Source organism: Mesitornis unicolor, unplaced genomic scaffold (assembly GCF_000695765.1).
Source record: "Mesitornis unicolor isolate BGI_N332 unplaced genomic scaffold, ASM69576v1 scaffold7959, whole genome shotgun sequence".
In the NCBI taxonomy this organism is placed as follows: domain Eukaryota; kingdom Metazoa; phylum Chordata; class Aves; order Mesitornithiformes; family Mesitornithidae; genus Mesitornis; species Mesitornis unicolor.
This window is the reverse complement of record NW_010207919.1, coordinates 35,329-55,908: the sequence shown is the minus strand read 5'-3', so window position 1 is coordinate 55,908 and position 20,580 is coordinate 35,329. Positions and strand designations below refer to the sequence as shown.

The window sequence follows — 20,580 nt, the reverse complement described above, 5'->3', positions numbered from 1 at the left end:
GCATTTGTACATTAGGAACTGTCAGAACTAAATCGTATTTTGTAATCTTAACTGGGTCACTCAGCATTTGCATTGTTGTATTGTATTTAATTGCATGATCACAAACTAGTTCTCCCTGAGGATTCTTACCACAGTCAATGCAAAGGATAGACAGCTGGTCAGGAAAAATGATCCCTGTGAAGTAAAGATTGCTTGATGCTGCTGAGGATGGATTCTGTGCAGTATAGGAAGCAAGGGATTACAGAAAAAAACAACAATCACATTTCCAAGTGTTTGCAAGATGCTTTAGGGAGTTACTTTTCTTCCCCTGTCACTTCCACAAAGTTCAGGGTTGTTGTTTTAAATATTATTTAAACTATATTTTTGAGTGCTAATCACTAACCCTATTTCACTTTCTGCATCTAATTATTATCTCTTGACCTATAAACATTCATAATCAATGACTGTGAAAAGCTATAAATGATGAGAACCATAGAGAAGCCAATGAAAACAGTACTTATTTTCCCATAAAAAAGATTTGCAGAATTAGAATTCTGTGCAGTAAATATGGTCTTCATACTTTCAGTTATAAAGGGAAGAAAATATTGGTTAACCCCTTCAATGAACAATGTTTACTGTGTGTATGAAATGAGTTTAGGTTTTCATGAGAAATTAATATATTATTCTTTCATCAAAAGTTGTACCTTATGCATACATGCAATGGACTTATTTAAGGTTGCATAAGTAATCTAAAATTTGACATTGTTTTCATTTCTGAGCATCTAGTATCGCAACACACCAGTATTCTCAAAACTCAGTTTCACCAATGTATCGACACTGTAAAAAGCATGTGGGAGCACTTCTGCCTTCTCATCTACATTCAGTGAGTGGATATACCCTGTAGTCAACTGGAGGAGAAAAGGGAGGTTTTGGGTTATTTCAGAGATCATGAGAAGAGGTGAGCTGCAACTCCCCTGAATTATTCAGGCACATCATCTCTCATTAATTGCCCTTCTTGCTTTCAAACACTCCATCTGAGTACTTACCAGTGCAGGGTGCATTAGAACCATCCGAAACAGATCGATAGTAGTGGTTCTGACACGCACATTCACTGGAACCTGGCAGCGGAGCATGGCTGTTGGCAGGGCATAGAAGGCAGGGGTCATCTCCCACAGAGACTTTAAAGAAACCAAGGGGACAGGCTAAGAGAAGGAAAATGAGAGAGGAAAACCAGGAAACTCATTAACTCAGATTCCAGAAACAATGCAATCTTACAGTTAACTTACACTGCAGTTGTACAGAGAAGTTATTACATAGAGTAGCTACTAAGAGTTTTGTTGCTTTATGGAGCATGTATTGTAAAGCTGCAATTTCAGAATGGTTTATTTTGCTCTGTACAATAGGCGCTTAAATTGATTCACTGACAGATGAAAGTGAACCCGTTCAGAGACAGCTCTGGCCATCTGAAATAATTGTCTTCTCATTACTTACTCAAAGAGTTTTAGCATTGGAGAAGCTAAAGAGCGTAGTCATATGATCCGTCTGGAAATAGCCCTAACAGTTACAGGTAATATCCACACCTCCTTCTACGTACCCAACACATCCACAAAAATAGATTTTTGTTGCTGCCTTCAACAGTTTCATTGCTTTAAGTAATATAAGTTACCATGGCTAATTTTGCATCAAAATTAGGAGCAGGCATTCAGATTGGCAGTCCTATTGTTTTCCTGCAGGTCTGGAAACCTCCCAGTATTGTATAAAAGCCTCCCAATTTGGTCAAATTTAATCAGCAAATGCATAGGAACAAGCCTATGCAAAAAGCTGAAACAAGGATGGAAATCCATCCTACAGGGAAAGAAAATTTTAAAAATAGTAACTCATTAACAATATGGAAGTATGGCACATTCAAGATTTGGCAAAGATGCTATGCTGATTTACCTAGCAGAAGATGCTTGGATGTTACATTGAAGTGCTAGGATAAAGCTTTTACAGTTTTTATGTAAGTTTTATATAAGCTTTCTAAAGCTAATTTTCTACATAAATAAATTCAGCTCTTTTAGATTTTATGGACTAACAAGCTCAGGCGAAAGTTCATTTGTGGGCTGACATCTGGTTAGTTAACTTCTCAATAAAGAGCATTTACAAGGCATGGGAAACTTTCAGATAGATCCCAGATGAGTATTTGATGACAAAAGACACAAAAGACACACTCAAGAGAAAAACTGTTCTAGTGATTACCATAGGCAGAACAATCCAAAGGATTGTGGATAGCAAAAAACTACAAAAAAACTAAAAAAAACCCAAAAATGTGTAAGAGCAGAATATGGTATACAGGTGTTAATATGGAATGAGGGTATCTAATGAACATTCCAAAATGAAACACCACATCAGAAGCTGCAGAATTAGCCCATCTGAGTATTACTTACTGTACCTACAGCCTTCTACCTCCAATAACAATTATTTGGAAATGTTTCTAGCCCACAGAGGTGCTGAGTGGCCATTGATGCATCTTTTTTAACAACTAACTTCAGAAAAACAGAGTAGCTTGCTTATTTAACCTTCTTCTCACATATATGTTAAATTCTCTTTGCTTTGTGTTTTCAAAGCCCATCATAGAATTTTTGATGTATACTGTGGGATTGCAGCTATGTAAACCTTAACAAAGCGGAAAAGGTTACAGTCACAGTCCAGCCATAACAGCCAATAACATCTGTGGAGTCCCATCAGCTTCACGCCCATTATGTTACTTCATCTTCTCTGTCAAAAGTCTTCTTGGCTGCAGAGTAACCTCCACATGTACTGTGATAAGAGTGGTAAGTCCTGGAACAGGCCAGACCATAAAAGGGACTTCAATGACTCTGAATGGTAGCTATTAGAAGAACAATGATTCTTCCCAGCATTCAGAAAACTGTAACACTCAATGTGTGATACATTACCATATGGAAAGGAACGGGGAAGAGTTTGTTATTTTGCATACAATGGATGACAGTAAGAAAAGAGCATCTGCCTTTGCCTTCAGGATTATCTAGCAGAAAGTCAAATTCTTCTCATATGGAAAGATCTGTCCCTATGTTCCCATGGACAAAAAAGTAAGATTTTGTCCACTGTATGAATTACATCGCTTTCATTCAGTTTAAGGCTTTGCTAACAGCCAGAGATGTAGATATAATTTTCACATTTCTTGGCAAATGTATCTGTACTGAAACTATGAGCATTATGAATGGGAAGTTCTCATCCAACTCACTGCATAGTCATTCAACCAAAATTTACCACTTTCAGGGATCTTCCTTTATTTATTTCAAATTTGAGAATGCTGAATTCAATGTAAGCATCTATTTTCCTACAAGTCATTTTATCTCATCCATTTTTTCTTGCATCAAACCCCTTCTCAAGCTTTTGTTAAGGCTTAGAACTAATGGCACATTCTTTCCACTTGTCAAGGTAGACTCCGGAGATTGGTTCTTTTTCTTCATTCAGTACTGGAGCCTGACATCAAGTGGGACAATGACCTTACTGCTAGTCACAGTAGTGAAAATGAACAGATAATGATAATGCCTGTAGTCTATGTGATGCTAAAAGGGTATCTGTAGAGGACACAGACTTTACCCCTGCAGTGCAAAAACATACCCCATAGCATACAAGGGTAGTGCTAAGAGAATTCAGGTAAATTAATCTCTAGCCCAATTGCAAATCATATAGGAAGCTATACGAAGCTGTGAATGAAGAACAATTTGTCTGTTATTTAGTAAATAAAATTTATTTTAAAACATGGTTGTGTTAAAAATAAACAAACATTTGTTTTTACACGGTGCTTTGATATCTACTGGCAACTTGCTGTTGAGCCTAGGGAAGCAGGGATAAAGTCTGCAAAGATGGCACATGTTGATAACTTGGACAAAGGTACTCAGCAAAAATGCAATGTTGTAGGTTTTACATAATAGAAAGAATATGCCAGCAGCACTACCACCTCAGTAAAGAAAGACAGTTTATATAAGGCAGAGCAAGTTTATTGCTTAAAAGGCCATGCAAGATTTTACTAATGCTGTGGACAGTCACTCCAAGTGATTGTGTTGCAGTATTCAAGCAGCATTCAACAGCTGCTTAACATTTTCTTCACATCCTAGCAAGACTGGCCTGTAGGAACACCAGGTCTCAGTAACCAGGGGGAAAGTCTAGAGGAAGGAAGATGTCCTTCCCTGGTAGAAGATCAGGCAAGAGAATATTTTAAAAAATGGACCTACATAATTCTGGATGGAATTGTGATGTGGATGTGACCCTGCTTGAGCAGAGGTGTTTGAGATGTCCTCCAAAGATTTCTTACAAATTCAGCCATTCTGTGATTTCCCTTAAACATATGCAAATTAAAATGTCTCAATAGATCCCTGTGGATCTATCTTGGACACCCCACTGCCAGATCTTTCACCACATACAAGATTGTAGGTGCAAATGGAACAATAAATGGAAAGTTCTTGACATGAAGCTACATCTCTTTTCAGAAGTTCAGAAGTGAAATGAGATTAAGACTGGCAGGTTCCCTCTGAGAGACAAAGCTGAGAAAAGAGTTTGAAGGAGACAGAGAAAAATGTAAAGAAAAGCAATAGGGAAGAGACTCACCTGACTAGTTCAACTCTCATGATAGAAATGGCAGCTGAAGAAGTATGAAGTGGAATCCATAGCAACTTAGCAGGAAAGATCTCTTCAGAATGGCTATTTTTGTTCTTTAGTCAAAAAAATTAATGACTACATAAACCTAAAATCTTATGCTGGAATTTCCAGGAGGGATGGCAGATAACGAGAGGCTCATGCTTTGAAAGTCTCATTCTGCCCTTGGCTATTTCTACTTTCAGAAGAAAAACAGCAAAATGAAATCATATAGCATACTACATGTAAAGATGATTTGCAGTGATTAAACATGAATCACATCTCCCCCACCTTTCTAATGAAAAGATAGTTGCAAAGAAAAGAAAAGAGAAGAAACTAGAAGAAAAGAGAATAAAATACAATAAAATAGAAGAGAAGAAGAAGAAAAGACGATCACCTAAAATTTGTAGTTACTTGTATTTTATGTTTGCAATTTCAACTAGTAAGGCTGGACTAATTACAGTAAACACTAGCTGGTCTCCACAAAGCAGAAGAGTGGTGTCCGTGGGCAGGGACTGCAGCTGTCACACACCTTCTGCTTCCACCTAAACCCTGATCCCTGCCCCTGCATCCAGCCAGGGAGCTGCTTATATACACAAGCACCTTCATCCCTTTCCACAATTGCCTAAGATATGCTAACTCACTGCACTCAGAACGTTAGCCCACAGAAGGCAACAGTAATTGTTCCCATGACATGGAGCTTTTCCTGGCATTGCCTCAGTCCAGTTACTCTATAAATAGCATATCAAAGGTCAGGTTTGGAGGAAAGAGCAAAAAATCCCTTGGCAATCTAAATAAGCAAAAGCCATTTCCTTTTATTCTAGTAGTTACAGTGAGCCTAGGGCTGTCTTTCCACGCAGAGACAGAATCCACCTCTCACATCTTTCCGAAGGATCCTTTTTTTCACACCATGAGATTTTTCAGTTTTCATGTACCTTACATTTCCTTCTTAGTGCAGCTAATGGCCTCATGTCCAATTGTTGTGCTCCTACAATCTCTGCACATTACTGCTGTGTTCTTTGGAAACAGTCATAACAAATACTCAGGCTGAAGCAAGCCCACCACTACTAGGACTAGCATGTTTTGCTGTAGTGAACATTACCATTTCAAGACAAGCCTAGAGAAAGCCTGAACAAGAGCAGCTTCTCCCGAAACAACTTCACTGTGCGCACGCAGAACAACTTCCCACAAAACACCAACACCAGTTAAGCCACAGGCATTGTCAATGGGGATAGTATGACATGACCATCTCCCAGGCACCACTACTTTCCAAGAAATCACAGATTTAGCTCTCATTGGTTCACAGTATCCAATGCAAGTACAGAGGGCTGCAGAGCTAGCACCTCAGGGTACAGGGCAAGCTGCCACTTCCCACCAAATGAAGGTTACTGTGAACAGAGAAGGCAGAGCTTGGAGTGCGCAAGCGCTTTTATTTTAGCCTGTCTCAGTCATTTTTCGTATCTTGGCACAGTGTCAGAATGCCACAACAGTTCAGCTGGACACAGCTCATCTCAGAGACACTGACCCAATTTTCCTCAGCACCACCCTACACCACTTGTCCCTGCGTTGCCTGTATTTCCCTGACTGTTCACTGAAGACAGAAAAGTGCTGGACTCATAAGGAGGAGGGATGGGGGGGACATATGGACAGGAGATTTGTGAAGAAAATGAAAATGGGGAGGAGACAGACCAAGAACCAAAGAAGTTAGAAGAGAAAGAAAGAAGTATTGGAAAGCTCACTTAGACAATAGCAGAGACAAAATACAGCAAGGGGATAGGGACAAAGAAGGGCAGTCAGAAACTTCAACAGAGCTTTATGTACCCCCAGCAGTGTTTTTAGGAAATGTGATACAGTGACACTCTGACTTTTTGTACCCAGATATGATTTGAAACTGAGCTGGAACATAGGAAGATATTCAGAAGAGCAAAAAATTGAAACAAATGATCTGTTTCTCATATGAAAGTTTTGCTCCCAGGTATACTGTGGGGCAGCAAGAATCAGTACTGGATGTGGGAGTATAAAAAATGAACAGAGTGTCAAAGCTGGCACTGCAGTCAAACCAGGAGGGATAAACAGAAACAGCTGAATTTTAATGTCTAGGGAAAACTGGATGTGCAGAGCTACAAAGGGCCTCAAATGAGAACGACCCTAGGCAAAGCAGAATCAGTATGGAGTTTAAAAGAGAAGACAGTTGGTATGGGCCATGCCACTTGCTTTAACCAGATAATGGGAAGCACTGCTAGAATAAGCCCTCAACTGAATCAACTGAAAAGATGGATGGGTATGGTAGTTACAGATGGCAGTGTGATGGAAAGAATTTAATAATTGATAATATTGTAGAAATACGACTTAGACATTACTCTCTTATAATGCAAGAAAGACGGCATAATTAGCATGCAGAAAACACACCAGAAAAGAAAAATCTAAGTAACTTTTAGATAAAACATTTTTTTTCCCCCAGAAATAAGCCTATGACTAGCTTATGGAGACAGGAAGTAATTTCCCACTGACGCTGGCTATTCCACAGTGACTGTCGCTGTGTATCTTGCATCCTGTTCTGAATAAGGTGGAATCAGCCAGAGTTAGAAGCAAGGCATGGTAAAGTGATAGGGTTCTAGGTTGATCTATAGTTTCATGGTTTCTACAACTGTTTAGGTAAATAGTGGAAAATGAAAAAAACATAAGGCGAGAAGAGCATGTTTTTAGGGTTTTTTTAAATAGAAAAGGAGAGCATCAAATCAACTGAGATAAAATAAGAGGTAAGAACTGTTTCCTGCTCAATTGTTGATAAGAGATCAGTTGAGTAAAGGATTTTTAGGTAAAAGAGGTGGAGCTGAAGCAATTGCTAGCTAGTTATATATTGGGAGGATTGCCAGGGAATGGATTGTGTGAAGAAAAAAAGGCAAAACAAGAGAGGAAAGATTTGAGCAGGGGAAGGATGGAATATGAGTAGAGAGAACCACTGGATATAGGAAAAACAGCAAAGCACTTGAAAAGCACCAAAACTTAAGTGTGTGTAGCAGAATAAGGCTGGAGAACCTGACAAAAGGAGCGATATGTAAGAAAATAAAAGGGTAATCTAGCACAAAGCATCAAAAATCATTACCAAATGTGAGTTTACCTTTAAGTTAAAGCTCTTAAGCAGACAAGGCTAAGACACTGGGCTTGTTCATTTTAAAGGAGAGAAGGCTGGGATGGGGGAAACTTACGGCTGGCATCAGCCACGTAATGGGAGGATATAAATAAGTTGTATTCACAAGGTGACAGAAAATGAGACAAGAGACATAAATTGTAATAATCTCTTATTACATCTTACTACATTCTGCTTCTATATAGGAAAAAGAGATTTCACCATGGTGTCATCAAACATTGGAACAGTTGTCCAGGGACACTGAGGAATCTTCATCTTTAGGAAAATTGAAAACAAGACTAGAATAGGCCTTGAATGACCTAACCCAATTTGATCCTGCTTTGAGTGTGGGGTTAGAGCAGATGACTCCCACAGGTCCCTGTAGTGTAAATTATTCTATAGTTTTAAAGGAAGGATCTTTTAGGTGATTAAAATTTGGGAAGACGACATTATTTTTTTTTTGCTAATAGTATATGCATATTTTTAGCATATTACCGAGGCTTATGCTTTAACATAAGTCTTAATATTTCCTTAGCCTCACACATGGAAAAAATTTATCCAGGCTAGTGAGGAAAGCTATCTTTTAATAACACAAAAATAATAGTGGAATATTCTTCCCAAATGGGCCCTCAAACAGCTGTGTGCACAGCTACTAGCTCCTGCAGTTAACAGTAATACAGATGTGACTCCACCTACAATCAGAAGGGACTACATACAGCAACAGGACATGGGCAATTTTACAGAATCATCTTCTCCATCTGACTTCTTCGTACAACCTTGTATCCTACAGAATAGAAGCCGATTACAGCTACTACAGAAGACAGGCAGACCTTTCTCTTCCTCAGTACGCTCAGAACCATCCAGGGAAAGGGGAGAGAAGCAGCAGCCTTGTGGTGGGTTAACCCTGGCAAAGAGCCAAATGCCCACCCTGCTGCCCTCTCACTCCCCCTCCTCAGCAAGACATAGGGAGGAAATAGGATTGAGAAAGCTTGTGGGTAGACATAAAGACAGGGAGGTTGTTTGCCAATTACTATCGCAGGCAAAACAAACTTGGCCTGGGGAAAAATAATTTAATTTATTGCTGATTAAAATAATTTGGGTAATGAGAAAACAAAACCAAACATTTAAAACAACACCTTTCCTCCCTTCCAAGCTCAATTTAACTCTTTTCACTCCAAACTCTTCTACTCCACCCAAGCATCATAGGGTAGGATATGGGATGTGCAGTTTCTCTCTGTCACTCCTTCCCTCTCACACTTTTCCCCTGCCCCACTGTGGGTTCTCCATGAGCCACAGTTTCTTCAGGAAATATGGTTTGTGGGGAAGGAATCTGGGAACAACGTTTTTCAGTAATTAATCTGTCGATCTGAGAGGAGACATGGAAGAACAACCAATCTATGCAAAATTTTGGGAACCTGTAGCCTAGGACAGCCTAATCACTCAGAACTTTCAATTTCTGACCTTCTGACCTTCTTCTACTTAGAGCTGCAGGTAACCTTGCAAAGCATCATGTGTGTACACCTCTACAGAAAGAATAGGAGCTAAGGCCCCATCATCCTTTTTCCTCTGTAAACTGCCATTCTTCTTTCTGACTGTTCACCACAAAAAAGTCTATTTGGATAAAGTCACAAATGAATCCACACATCCCACATCCCACATCACCTCTAGGGCTTACTAAAGGATGTTGTTTCACTTGAACTTGTCCATATAGTAAGAAGCAGCAGGCAGTCTTATGAAAATAATGGAAGAAAGTATTTTCACTCGTGGTAGGGGGCAGGAAAAAAAAAGAGCTTCTATCTGTCTGCTCAGAATGGTTCTTGTCAGATTCTTTGTTCTAAATAAAGAGGTAACAGCTGGTCCAGGAAGGACTCCACAGGCATCCATATGGTGAGGAGGAAGGCAATGCCCACACACTCTTCTACTAAAGAAGGAAATTTGCTTCTTCGTATCCTTGATTCATCCTTCAGTATTATTAAGAAGAGGTCTCTCCAGGATCATCAGTAGAAATTTACCACTGGGTTACTGCTTTTGTTCTGTATTTGTTATAGAACACTATCCACTCTGTATCACAATGTACTTCTATTCTTAGGAAGAAGGTAGAACATACAGAGGAGAAGTCCTGGAAATGACTCCATGCAAAGAAACACCAAGCAAGGGGACAAACTATGCTAGCTGAAGGTGTCTTCCTTCAGACAGGACAGCAACAAGTTGCTAGCAAGAGAAGAGATTAGGAATAGCGATCCAGCCAGAGAAGTTCATGAGAAACATGATAGAAAAAATACCTTCTAACATTAAGGTTCATTATTTGGTTATCTTTGGCTGTTCTAAGATGCTTATGGAACCTCAGAAAGTAAATGATGGGAACAGTGTTTTGTAGCTTGATACAGTTATTCCTTAAAATATTTCTATTTTTTATCATTTTCATCTATCTCCAGCTTCTGTGATAATGGGACTGCAAGGGAGTTTCAGCTTTCATTGAATGCTACAAAAACGGAAGATAGATTTTTTAAAAATCCCCATTTTTATTTTCCAAGCCTAATTTCCATATTTTTTGACTGCTTAAGACTACCATCTGATACTGAGTTATTGACTGGCAGTTTACCTGGATTGTGAACTAGTCATGCTACTGATGTAGACAACAAAGCTCGTGCCATATAGAGCTGCTCTATGTCTGTCTGAGCTTTATGTCTCAGGATCAGCACTGTATGAATGTAGTTAAAATTTTTTCAGGATGAGCAGGATAAAAAGGTGCACACATTTTAACTATTCTCAAAGCTTAAAAAAATAAAAACAACCAATATTAATTGCTTTGTAAGTCTCCAGCACAATGAACTGTATTTTAATAAAGTTATTTTGCATTACTCCAATCACTTCATGAAACAGGAATTTAAGGTAATATGTTGACAACCTCTGACTACCCATTGCAATTGCACTTGGTGTAATCAGAATATTTGTACTTTTGATGTCCCAGTCAAACTCTTATTTTAATAAATTACAATCCAACTTTAAAATTGTGTCTGCAGCCAAAACTGGGTTCCACATTAGATTTAATTTTTTAGAGTAGTAAGTGTGGTGCAGCAACATTTTACATCGAGAGACCTTGAATAGAGGCATATTAAAACCAAGGAAGCACTAGAAGAATACTATGCACAAAATTATATCACCAACACAAGCAGTTTGGTCTAATGGACTGTCTTGAGCATAAGATAGGAATACAGTCATAACATAAGCCTAGTTGTTCAGGCTTGGCCAGATTTTGGCCCAATACCACTACTAGATGACGCATAATTTTTTCACTTCCTCCTACAAGCATTTCAGAGAAAATACCATGGGTCCCAGGGCAGAGAGCACATTAGAGGTAATGATAATACCATTACGACTGATTTTTCCTAGCTAATCAGGCTCATAGATCCTGCATGTTCCCTGTCTCATGACCAGGCTGCTGCCATTTGCCCTTTTGTTTTATTAATCTCTAGTTTCAACAGCACGAGCAAAAGAGTGTATAAGCTTTGCTCCATGTGGCATCTCTCCTCTAATGCTGTTGCTTCTTGGTAAAGAAGTGGAACTATGTTAAAGCTAGCTAGTTACAACTCCTACTAATTCTGTATATGTACCCGTCAGCCTGTCTCTGATGGCAGCCTGAACTAAGGCCTGAGTGGAGTTTCCAACCATATTCTTAGCACCAAGAAGTGGGTGTTCCAACTCAAGTCTAAGGTGCTAAAAGTGTCAGAAGAGGCTGCTAGTAAACACTCCTTGTGTGAAAATATTTCTCCTAGCTCTGAACTTTTGGCAAATGCCAAATATTACTAATACAGACAACCAATAAGGAACTGGCTGCCTAATGGGTGGGGGAAAAGGGTGTCTCACCTTGGCAGGCTCGTTCATCATCAACAGGATGGTAACCAGCTTTGCAGGTGCATCGTCCAATGGCCACCATCCACTCTCCTTCTCCATTGCAGTGCAACCGAACACCTGAAGACCCAGTCATGCTTGCCTCTTCAGCATTTGCTACACATGTCCCTGGTGACTCCACCAGTGAGGTCCTCTCCCCTCCAGCAAAAGTTTCAGGGAAGGAGGCAAATCCTTTCACCACAGCTGGGCACTTGTAGAAAAAGACTTGGACTGCCACCAGGGACATGCAGGCTCCTGAGTCCTGGAAGGCCAGGTAGAAGCCATGCTTGGTGAGTGGCCCAAAGCTACGTACTTTAACATTCATTTTTACCACCTTTCCAGTGCTGTCCACCTGGGAAAAGCTTTCATCAGCTGCAATAGTATCCACTTTGGTCCAGGGGCCCTCACGCCACTCTGGCAGGTCCTGTGAGGCTATGTCAGCCTCTGACTGGTGGTAGTAGAGTGTGAAAGTCTCCTTACAAGAAGAAGCCACAGTGCGCATGCTGGCACAGTCTCTCACTGAGAAACGGAGGCGGACGTGGACTCGGTGGGCTCCGCGTCGCTCTATGAAGTGAGTGCGCAACCAGTTATTCTGACCTGGTTCAGCCACATTACAGACTTCAAAGGTTCGGATCAGGCGTCCCTTGTCATCCCAGACACTTACCTCATCCCACTGGAATGGATATATGGGAGACAAAAAGAAGAAGAAATAGTGAAAAAAAAATTGTTTCATTGTTCAACTGCACCAAAAATACAGGACAGACCTTCTTCTTCCCCTCCCTTCTCCTTGCCATGCCTATGACAAGACTTGTACCTGCTGCTGGCATGTGCGGCACAGCACTTTACACAGGACCTTGTTAAAGCCTGCAAGTCAGAACCGTTGTGACAGAAAACATAGTTTATGCAAACCTGTCACATGGCACTGAGAATCTTAAAATCAGAGAGTCACACTTTCTTCCCTCCTATTTCTCCATCTCTTATCTCCAGAGACAGGATGAACACACAAACATGAGATAAACAAGACAAAGAGGACCACAGGTCATACTTTCCTCAATCCTCCCAGTAATGGGGGGAGACTGAAAAAAACAGGCAATCCTAAGATATCAATAGCTGGCTTCAGGACTGGTGCCTCTGCTGAAACTTTTGCTTTTTAAACCATGGAATAGTCTTTGAGGCACAAGGTATGCTGGGGCCTGATGGGACACACCTGTCCCAATGGAGGAAATGCGTCTTTGCTCGTTAGCTGGCAGGACTGATTGAGAGGGCTTTAATCTAGAATCAATGGGGGAAGGGGATACCAATAGGAGAGCTGAAGGTAAGTGAAGGATTGGCATGGCATTTCCTGAGGGTGACAATGCTAGTGGGAACATTTATGCTGCTTCTGGGAGCATGGAGGGCTCAGGAGCACATCTCAAATGCTTGTACATCAACACACACAGTATAATAGACAAACAGGATGAACTGGAAGCATTGGTCAGTTCCCAGAGCTCTGATATCATTGGTGTTAGTGAGGCTTGGTGGAATGAGTCCCAAAGTTCGACAGGCAGAGCAGGGGGTGTAAAGGAGTTGCTCTGTATGTAAAGGAGAGGTTTGACTGGACAGCCCTTACAGTTACCAATGACGTGTTTGGGAGCCTTTGGGTGAGGATTAGGAGGATGGAAAACAAAGGTTATGTTGCACTGGCTGTCTACTACCAATCACCCAGCCAGGATGTAAGCACTTATTAGTTATCCTACAGGCAATTAGGAGAAATCCCTGGATTGGTAGCCCTCGTCCTTATGGAAGATTTCAACTTCCAAGACATCACCTGAGAGTACCATACTCTGTGACAAGCAGGTACACAGTGCACTGGGTAAAGAACTGGCTGCAGGGCAGGGCTCAAAGGTTTGTAGTGAATGGGGCTACATCTGGCTGATAAGCAGTCACCAGCAGTGTTCCTCAGGGCTCAATTCTAGGGCTAGTTCTGTTCAATGTATTTATCAGTGATCTGGATGCAGGAGTTGAATGCATCATAAGCAAGTTTGCTGATGATATCAACCTGAGAGGTGCTGTTGACTCTCATGAGGAACAACAGGCCTTGCAGAGGGATCTAGATAGATCAGAGCATTCGTCAATTATCAGTGGCTGAAATTTAACAAGAACAAATGCTGCATTCTGCACACAGGACAGAAGAATGCTGGACACAAGTATAAACGAGGGGGAGTGGCTGTAGAGCAGCCTTGCAGAAAGGGATCTGGGGTTGCTGGTTGACAGCAGGCAAGCAAATTGCATTCTGTGGTGCACAGCATAACCAGCTGGTCAAAAGAGGTTGTTTTCCAGTTGTATTTAACATTGATGTGGTCTCACTTTGAGTACTGTGTGCAATTCTGGGCTCCACAATTTAAGAAGGATGTGAAAGTCCCTAAATTCATTCAGAGGAGGGTAACAAAGCTGGTGGAAGGGTTGGAAGACATGTCCTATGAGGAGCAGCTAAAGACACCGGGTTTTTCTAGTTTGGAGAGAAGGAGGCTGAGGGATGACCTCATTGCTCTTTACACTTTTCTGAGGAGGGGATGTGGACAAGGAGATGCTGGTCTCTTCTCCCTGGGATCCAGTGCCAGGTTGTATGGGAACAGTTCAAAACTGTCTCAGGGGAGGCTTGGACTTGATGTTAGAAAATGTTTCTTTACCAAGAGGGTGGTCAAACACTAGAATAGGATTCCTAGAGAAGTGGTCAATATCCCATGTCTGTCAGTTTTTAAGAGGCATTTGGATAATGACCTTAATAACCTGGTTTAACTTTTGGTCAGCCCTGAAGTGATCAGACAGTTGGACTAGATGGTCATTGTAGGTTCTTTCCAACTATTCCATTCCATTCCATTCCATTCCATTCCATTCCATTCCATTCCATTCCATTCCATTCCATTCTATCTGTGAGGAGGGATGGATGGAGACCTCATGAGTATCTCTAAAGGAGGATGGAAGGAAGAGGGTAAGGAGGTGGCTATAGTATCCCATCCAGTATTCTCTGTTAACAATCTGGCTTTGCACAACATACGTGTTCAAATTGTTCATATGTAAAAAAATCCATAAAACAAGTCTCATTGTGGAACTATTCTTCATCAGCTGCATACACACTTTCCCAGCAGAGGTGGAATCAAGAAGAGGACAAAGGAAACACTTACCCCATCAGAAGGGTGTGTGGTCCAGCCAATCTCTGAGGTCTCTCCGGTTGTATCCAGAAGTATTTCTGTTTATATGAGAAACAAACAAACTAACTAACTAACTAACTAATAAGTAAATAATTATTTTGTGCTTTTTCAAGTCAGGCTAAAATCTTATCTGTCTCTCACCAGATTGTCTCTGGAAAGAAAACCAAACCAAACCAAAACCAAAACCATGTCTTGTAGAGTGCTTCCACACATCCAGAATATACATTCATGTTTTGAGATTAAATATGACAGTTTACATCCACACTAGTTAATTAAGCAGGGCCAAGACAGGGGCAGAGGCACTGGGCACATAATTATGCTGACTCATGGTTAGCAAGTTGTTTGGCAATATTCTGGCTGGCCAAAATCTTTCCCAGGCAAAGTGTAGGCATACTGACAGCCTGGAGCAGAGTTATAATGAACAGTACACATGAGGCCACCTTCTTTTTGCAAAGGAAAGGGTGGAACAGAGAGATGAGTTATATGAATGCATGCCAGTCTCCTTAGGACCATGGTTCCCCATTTTATTAGCAGGTGTAAATGTGGACACAAGGCTAAGACACTTCTGTTTCTGTCTCTGGAACCAAATTTCTGTGGGAATTTAGGATGATGATGCAGCTGATCCCATCATGGATTCACTTTGTTCTGAAGCTGGGGATTAGGCTGCAAGCCTGTGTACAAGTCCCAGTTTTAACAGAAAATCAGTGCTAAATAGTGTCTCCTCAGGCCTAGCTTATTCCCACAACTAATCTGCATTTCCACTGTTATCAATTCTACTACTGAAGACAGGTACTAGACTTGACTGCTCTTGGAGATGTTACTCTCTGTTCAGGCACAAAGAAATACAGAAGAGATTGTGACAGTGCAAGCTATACACATAGTATTCTCCAGAAGTGAATGTCAAGGTCTGAGACCAATCTGGAAGCTACTGGTATGCAAGCATGTGCATTTTTCTGTGTACATCTATGATGAGGACAGAGGGGAAGAAAAAGACTCTGTCAAATCAATATTTACATATGTTGACACATACTATACAAATCAACTGCTTTTTCTTAAATTCTGGAAAGTCAATCTCTTTTGCTTGCTTATATTAATTTTCATTTTTCTATCTTGTTACTTTGTTTAAAAAACAAACAAACCAAACAAAATCCCACAAAAACCAACAACAATGACATCCAGCCTATTTATAAATAGGACTCATTATTTCCCTTGCAAAGGTTTAATGACATGATTGTCCCATGTTTTATGCAGGAGAGATTCTCAATAGTTTCTATTTCCAAATGGTAGACTGCTGACTTCACTGTCCCTATCAGTGCTCCTGGGGATTCACAGCACATTAATCAGCAGAATCAAAAGACGAGACTCATCCTAAAGCAGACGTGATCAAGTAAGCAAGTTTAACCGGACCTCAGGGTTCATCTATGTCCCTGAATTGATGTTCCCTATATTCCTACAGGAGACCATATATTTCTTAGGCCTTTCTGAGGAGCCAATGCAGTTCCTTGCTTCAAAAGCAGTGCTAAGTATCTGGGCTGGCTTTCCAGAACTGGAAAGAGCCAAGGGTTACAGCTAAAGCACAACCTCACTAAAATAATCTAACAGACCTCAGGAAATGCTGAGCAGCTTGGTACTCAAGGATAGCTCAGCTCAGATGGCTTCTTTGAGCGGTCAAAACATCTGTGAGAGGCCTATGTCTCCTTGAGGCACAGGCTTCCCCTAGGCTGTCCCGGCAGCAGAGATACTTGGCATTCCCCTGTGAACATTACTGTCTGAATTGCACATTCTGGAGCAGGGTTTACACTCTGTCACATCAATCCTTTGCCACTGGGTCCCCAAACATGGCTTTGACGTGCTGGAGTAATATACAAGGGCTTTTTTCAACAAAGAAAAAGCTTTTTTTTCTAATCAGGTCTCAGTCTCCCATCTACCAAAGTATAATGCAACTACTCAATGGAAAGTCAAGGAGAAAATAAAATAGAGAGAAGTTTATCAGGACATAGAAAGCCAGATAAAAAGTGAGAAAGTAAAGAAGAAGAGAAAAAAATAGAGAAGACTTGCTCAGTAGCCTGAGCTCTGTCATGACTAACGGGAAGAATATTCCCTAGACAGCTTCTCACCAGTGAGCAAGGTAATCTTTATCAAGCACATGAATATTTCAAAGGTGAAATGCCTGTATCTACAGGCAGTCTGAAGCAGACAGAACTGTCCCTCTCACAGTAAATATTTTAAGTCAGGGAGCATTAGAAAAATAAGGAAAGTACACAAGAATGTTGTGTGCATAAATCTCATTTGGTGACCTACTCTCTAAAGTCCCTCACTATTTTTCTTATTTTTCTCCTTCTCCTACTGGCTGTATGTCTTAAATCAGATCCTCAGTTACACTAGCTGCATGTACACTCATAAATCTAAGATTTTAGACTGCTTTCTAATTTTGAGGACAACAGGCACAGTATAGGTCACTTTCACATGGCTAAAAACTCCAACCCCACAGAAGTGCATGGTTGCATCCAAACCATCTCTCAGGAATGGTCCTTGGTCCATTCTAACCTCTGACCTATGCCTAGGCACTGTTTAGGAGAAAGTCAGTTGGCATGTGCCAAACCCATAACTGTGTTACTAATTCAACCTTATGAATGACTACACACCAGTGTACAGGTATAAGCTTTCACTCTGCCACCTTATTAGTACTGATGTATTATTTCACATCCTTAGTGTGCTCAGCCAGATCAGCATTCTGCTGCTTTTCAGTGGAGACAGTTGAGTTGACAGTTCAGTTGACAGTTGACAGTTCAGTTGAATTTAGAAACCCAGGTAAAAAAATGGCTTAGACCCCTTTCTATCTTGCTCAAAATCAAGGGTCTTGCAAGATCAGATCAGACCCAGGTCCAGGGCAGTCCATAATGTTGCTCACACTTATTGAGGTGACTTCAGAGTATCAACAGAACAATATGCCACTCTGGATTAAAGAATAATCAAGGTATCTGAACAATCTGGAGGCTTCTAAACACATGAAAAGATGACTCTTGCTTTAATCTTACATTTTTGAAGAATGAGATTCCAATTTCTTAATAAAACTGTTAATTTAGTTCAAATAAGAGAAAAATAGCTGATAAGAAATTCTCCTGTATTTCTCTTCCCTAAACTAAAAAGACCCGTAAGGGTGAAAAAAAAAATCCCAAAGATTTACTAGAACCAGTCTATACTTACACCACAAACCAATCTCTCGGGCTGCACTATACTATAATGTCAACATCAAGATCAACTGGGCAGAAGTTGGAAATTGTTATTACAGATCAGGCCATTCAGAATAGGCATGCTAATGATTTTCAGATATTGGTTAGCTTATACTTTCAAGCATTACACTTTAGTGCTTGTGCTACAGACAAAATGTTCCCATGATACAAGAAAATGACAATTCACCCAAGGACTGGCTCTTGGACAACCTTCATGAAGGGAGAGACAGCCTAACAGCTTTCAGGATCGAAGAACACTTGTCCTCAGCGTCTTAACAGTGAAGTGGTGTAAGAAGGAATTATGCAGCCTGAGTCTAGGCAAACTAGAGCCACTGAGAAGAAAGCTGACCCTGAGAAGACTATGAAAGAATCCCTTTACCTGCAGGATTATAAACTGGTACTAAGAATGACCAGACCACAGAATCATAGAATGAAACATGCTGGAAGGGAGGTATAGAGGTCATCTTGATCGACATCTCTTTCAAGGCCAGTCTAAATTACAGTAGGTTGCACAAGGACTTGTACAGTTGAATTCTGAATATATCCAAATGTACAAGTACATTGGTAGGTAAGACAAAGGGCACTAGGGTGAAAGGTAACATTCAGAGTTTGCTTTGCTATGCAGCTGAATGCCTTGAGCAGCAAAGCTCTCTGGCTTAACAGACTTCTTGGAAAGAACTGAAATATTACTGGGTTTATTCTGCCTTGTAGGATCAAGCCTTGAACATGAACACGTAGGAAGACTGGGAATGCTCTCTAAGAGAGCTGGAAAGAGAAAGCATTCTCTAGGCTTGTGCAAAAATATTGTTAAGGCTTGCCAAATCCAGTAACCTTACATAAGCAAGGCTACTGTAGCTCCATGTCCCCAGATCCAACCAATAGCACGGTTTAGTTGGTATTCCCAATATGCACACACACAATCTCATGTAGGCGCTGCACATATACAAATGGCCAGCAATGTTTCCCTTTCTGGCAGGGCAGGATGAAGGTCTGTTAGTGGGAAATATATATGCATTTATATACAATATGAATCCCTGCAATAACTGCCCTTAAACATTCAGTCTCCAGTAGCCGACTTCTGCATCTGTGGTCTCCCCATTTGCTAGTATCTATGCATATAAGCCACTGAAGCTTGCAGCCCCACTCATGTTCTTAATATTCAAATACCATAACTCACTGATACATCCCTTCACACATACACACAGACACACTACGGATCCTCTACTAACTGGTCTTACTCATGCAGTCTACCCAGTAGCTGGCCCTGGATTCTTGTTCTCCTAGGTTGCTGGAACTTGGACATGTGAGCCCTCAAGGTTGCTGTAGTGCTGCCCCACTCCACAGAACTTCACTTATGCATACAAACACATGCACAGGCACATACACTATGGATCCCTCCAGTAACTGGCCTTAGACACTCAGCTTACCCAGGAGCTGGCTCTTGGATTGCCTTGTCCTCAGTTGCACAGAGATACACAATATATAGTCAGGGCTCTCAAAGAACCCCCAGAACTTATGGTCTCCCCAGTAGTTGACCTGAACCTCCTGATACTCTCAGTAGATAGCTCCTCCAGCTGTCTTACTCAGAGACATACACATACAAACAGGTGTCTCATTCATCCCACAAACTCTCTAGCCTCTCCCTGGCTTCCCAACCCACTTACTCTACTAACCAGCTAGTCTGGCTTGATATTTGCTAGAGATCACAGACTCACTTATATAAGCTCACTGACTCCTATGGCTGGCATCACAGATGCACAGATTCTATGATGTGTGATCCAACTTGAGTTCCTTGCACTTGATTTTCATCCATCCCAGGCTCTCTAGTTGCTAGAAGCACTGACACATGGGCCCGTATGACCTATAGTTCAGCTCCAGTTGCTGGCATTTAAACACCCATATACACACATACACACAAAGTAAAGCCCCCTTACCCAGGTAACTAGTGAAAAACTGAATTTAATAAGAAGATAGGATAGATTGTGGTGATCAGGTGCTGCAGGTCAAGGCCTGACAGGCTTACTGACCTGTTTACACATGATTGGTCCTTTATCTCTATTTTCTCACACTTGGTCCTCCTCAAAACCACCTTGATTCCTCCCTTTCCCACCTATGAGTCCTCCTCTAAACTACCCACAGTAAGTTTTGCCAAAGCCCCAAATTATCTTCCCTACATCCCATAATAATCCCATGCCCCTGTTGACAGTAGCCCTCTTCTATCTGCAAGATTTTTCAGAGAGCACTTCAATGGACGTATCTTCATGGGTTCCATGCCCACCCAATGGGCTGATCACGCTCCTGTGATAGCCCTGGGAGAGGCTGGGTCAGGGTGCTTATTTCTCTGCTAGGTTATTTGGGTTCCCCTGCCTTTGTTCCTCTTTGCTCCTTTGAATGTGAGGAGGTGAGCCTTTGAACAAATATATTTATATATGTGGGCTACCACTTGGAGACAGAATACAGTGAAACCTTTGGGAAGCCTTAAATACTAGAACTTCTTCCAAAACTAATCAGCTAT

General features: G+C 41.0%; 1 protein-coding gene across 2 annotated transcripts in view; it reads right to left on the bottom strand.

Annotated features, from left to right (window-relative positions):
* The window catches only part of LOC104546811 (ephrin type-B receptor 5), a 45,118-nt gene that overhangs the window by 19,630 nt on the left and 4,908 nt on the right, over positions 1-20,580 (bottom strand). For both annotated transcript variants that reach the window (XM_010192297.1, XM_010192298.1), the window contains exons 2-4: positions 14,806-14,870; positions 11,618-12,314; positions 1,026-1,181 (exon numbers count right to left, since the gene is read on the bottom strand). In XM_010192297.1, coding sequence (XP_010190599.1) covers positions 1,026-1,181; positions 11,618-12,314; positions 14,806-14,870 — 918 coding nt within the window. The remainder of the gene's footprint in view (positions 1-1,025; positions 1,182-11,617; positions 12,315-14,805; positions 14,871-20,580) is intronic.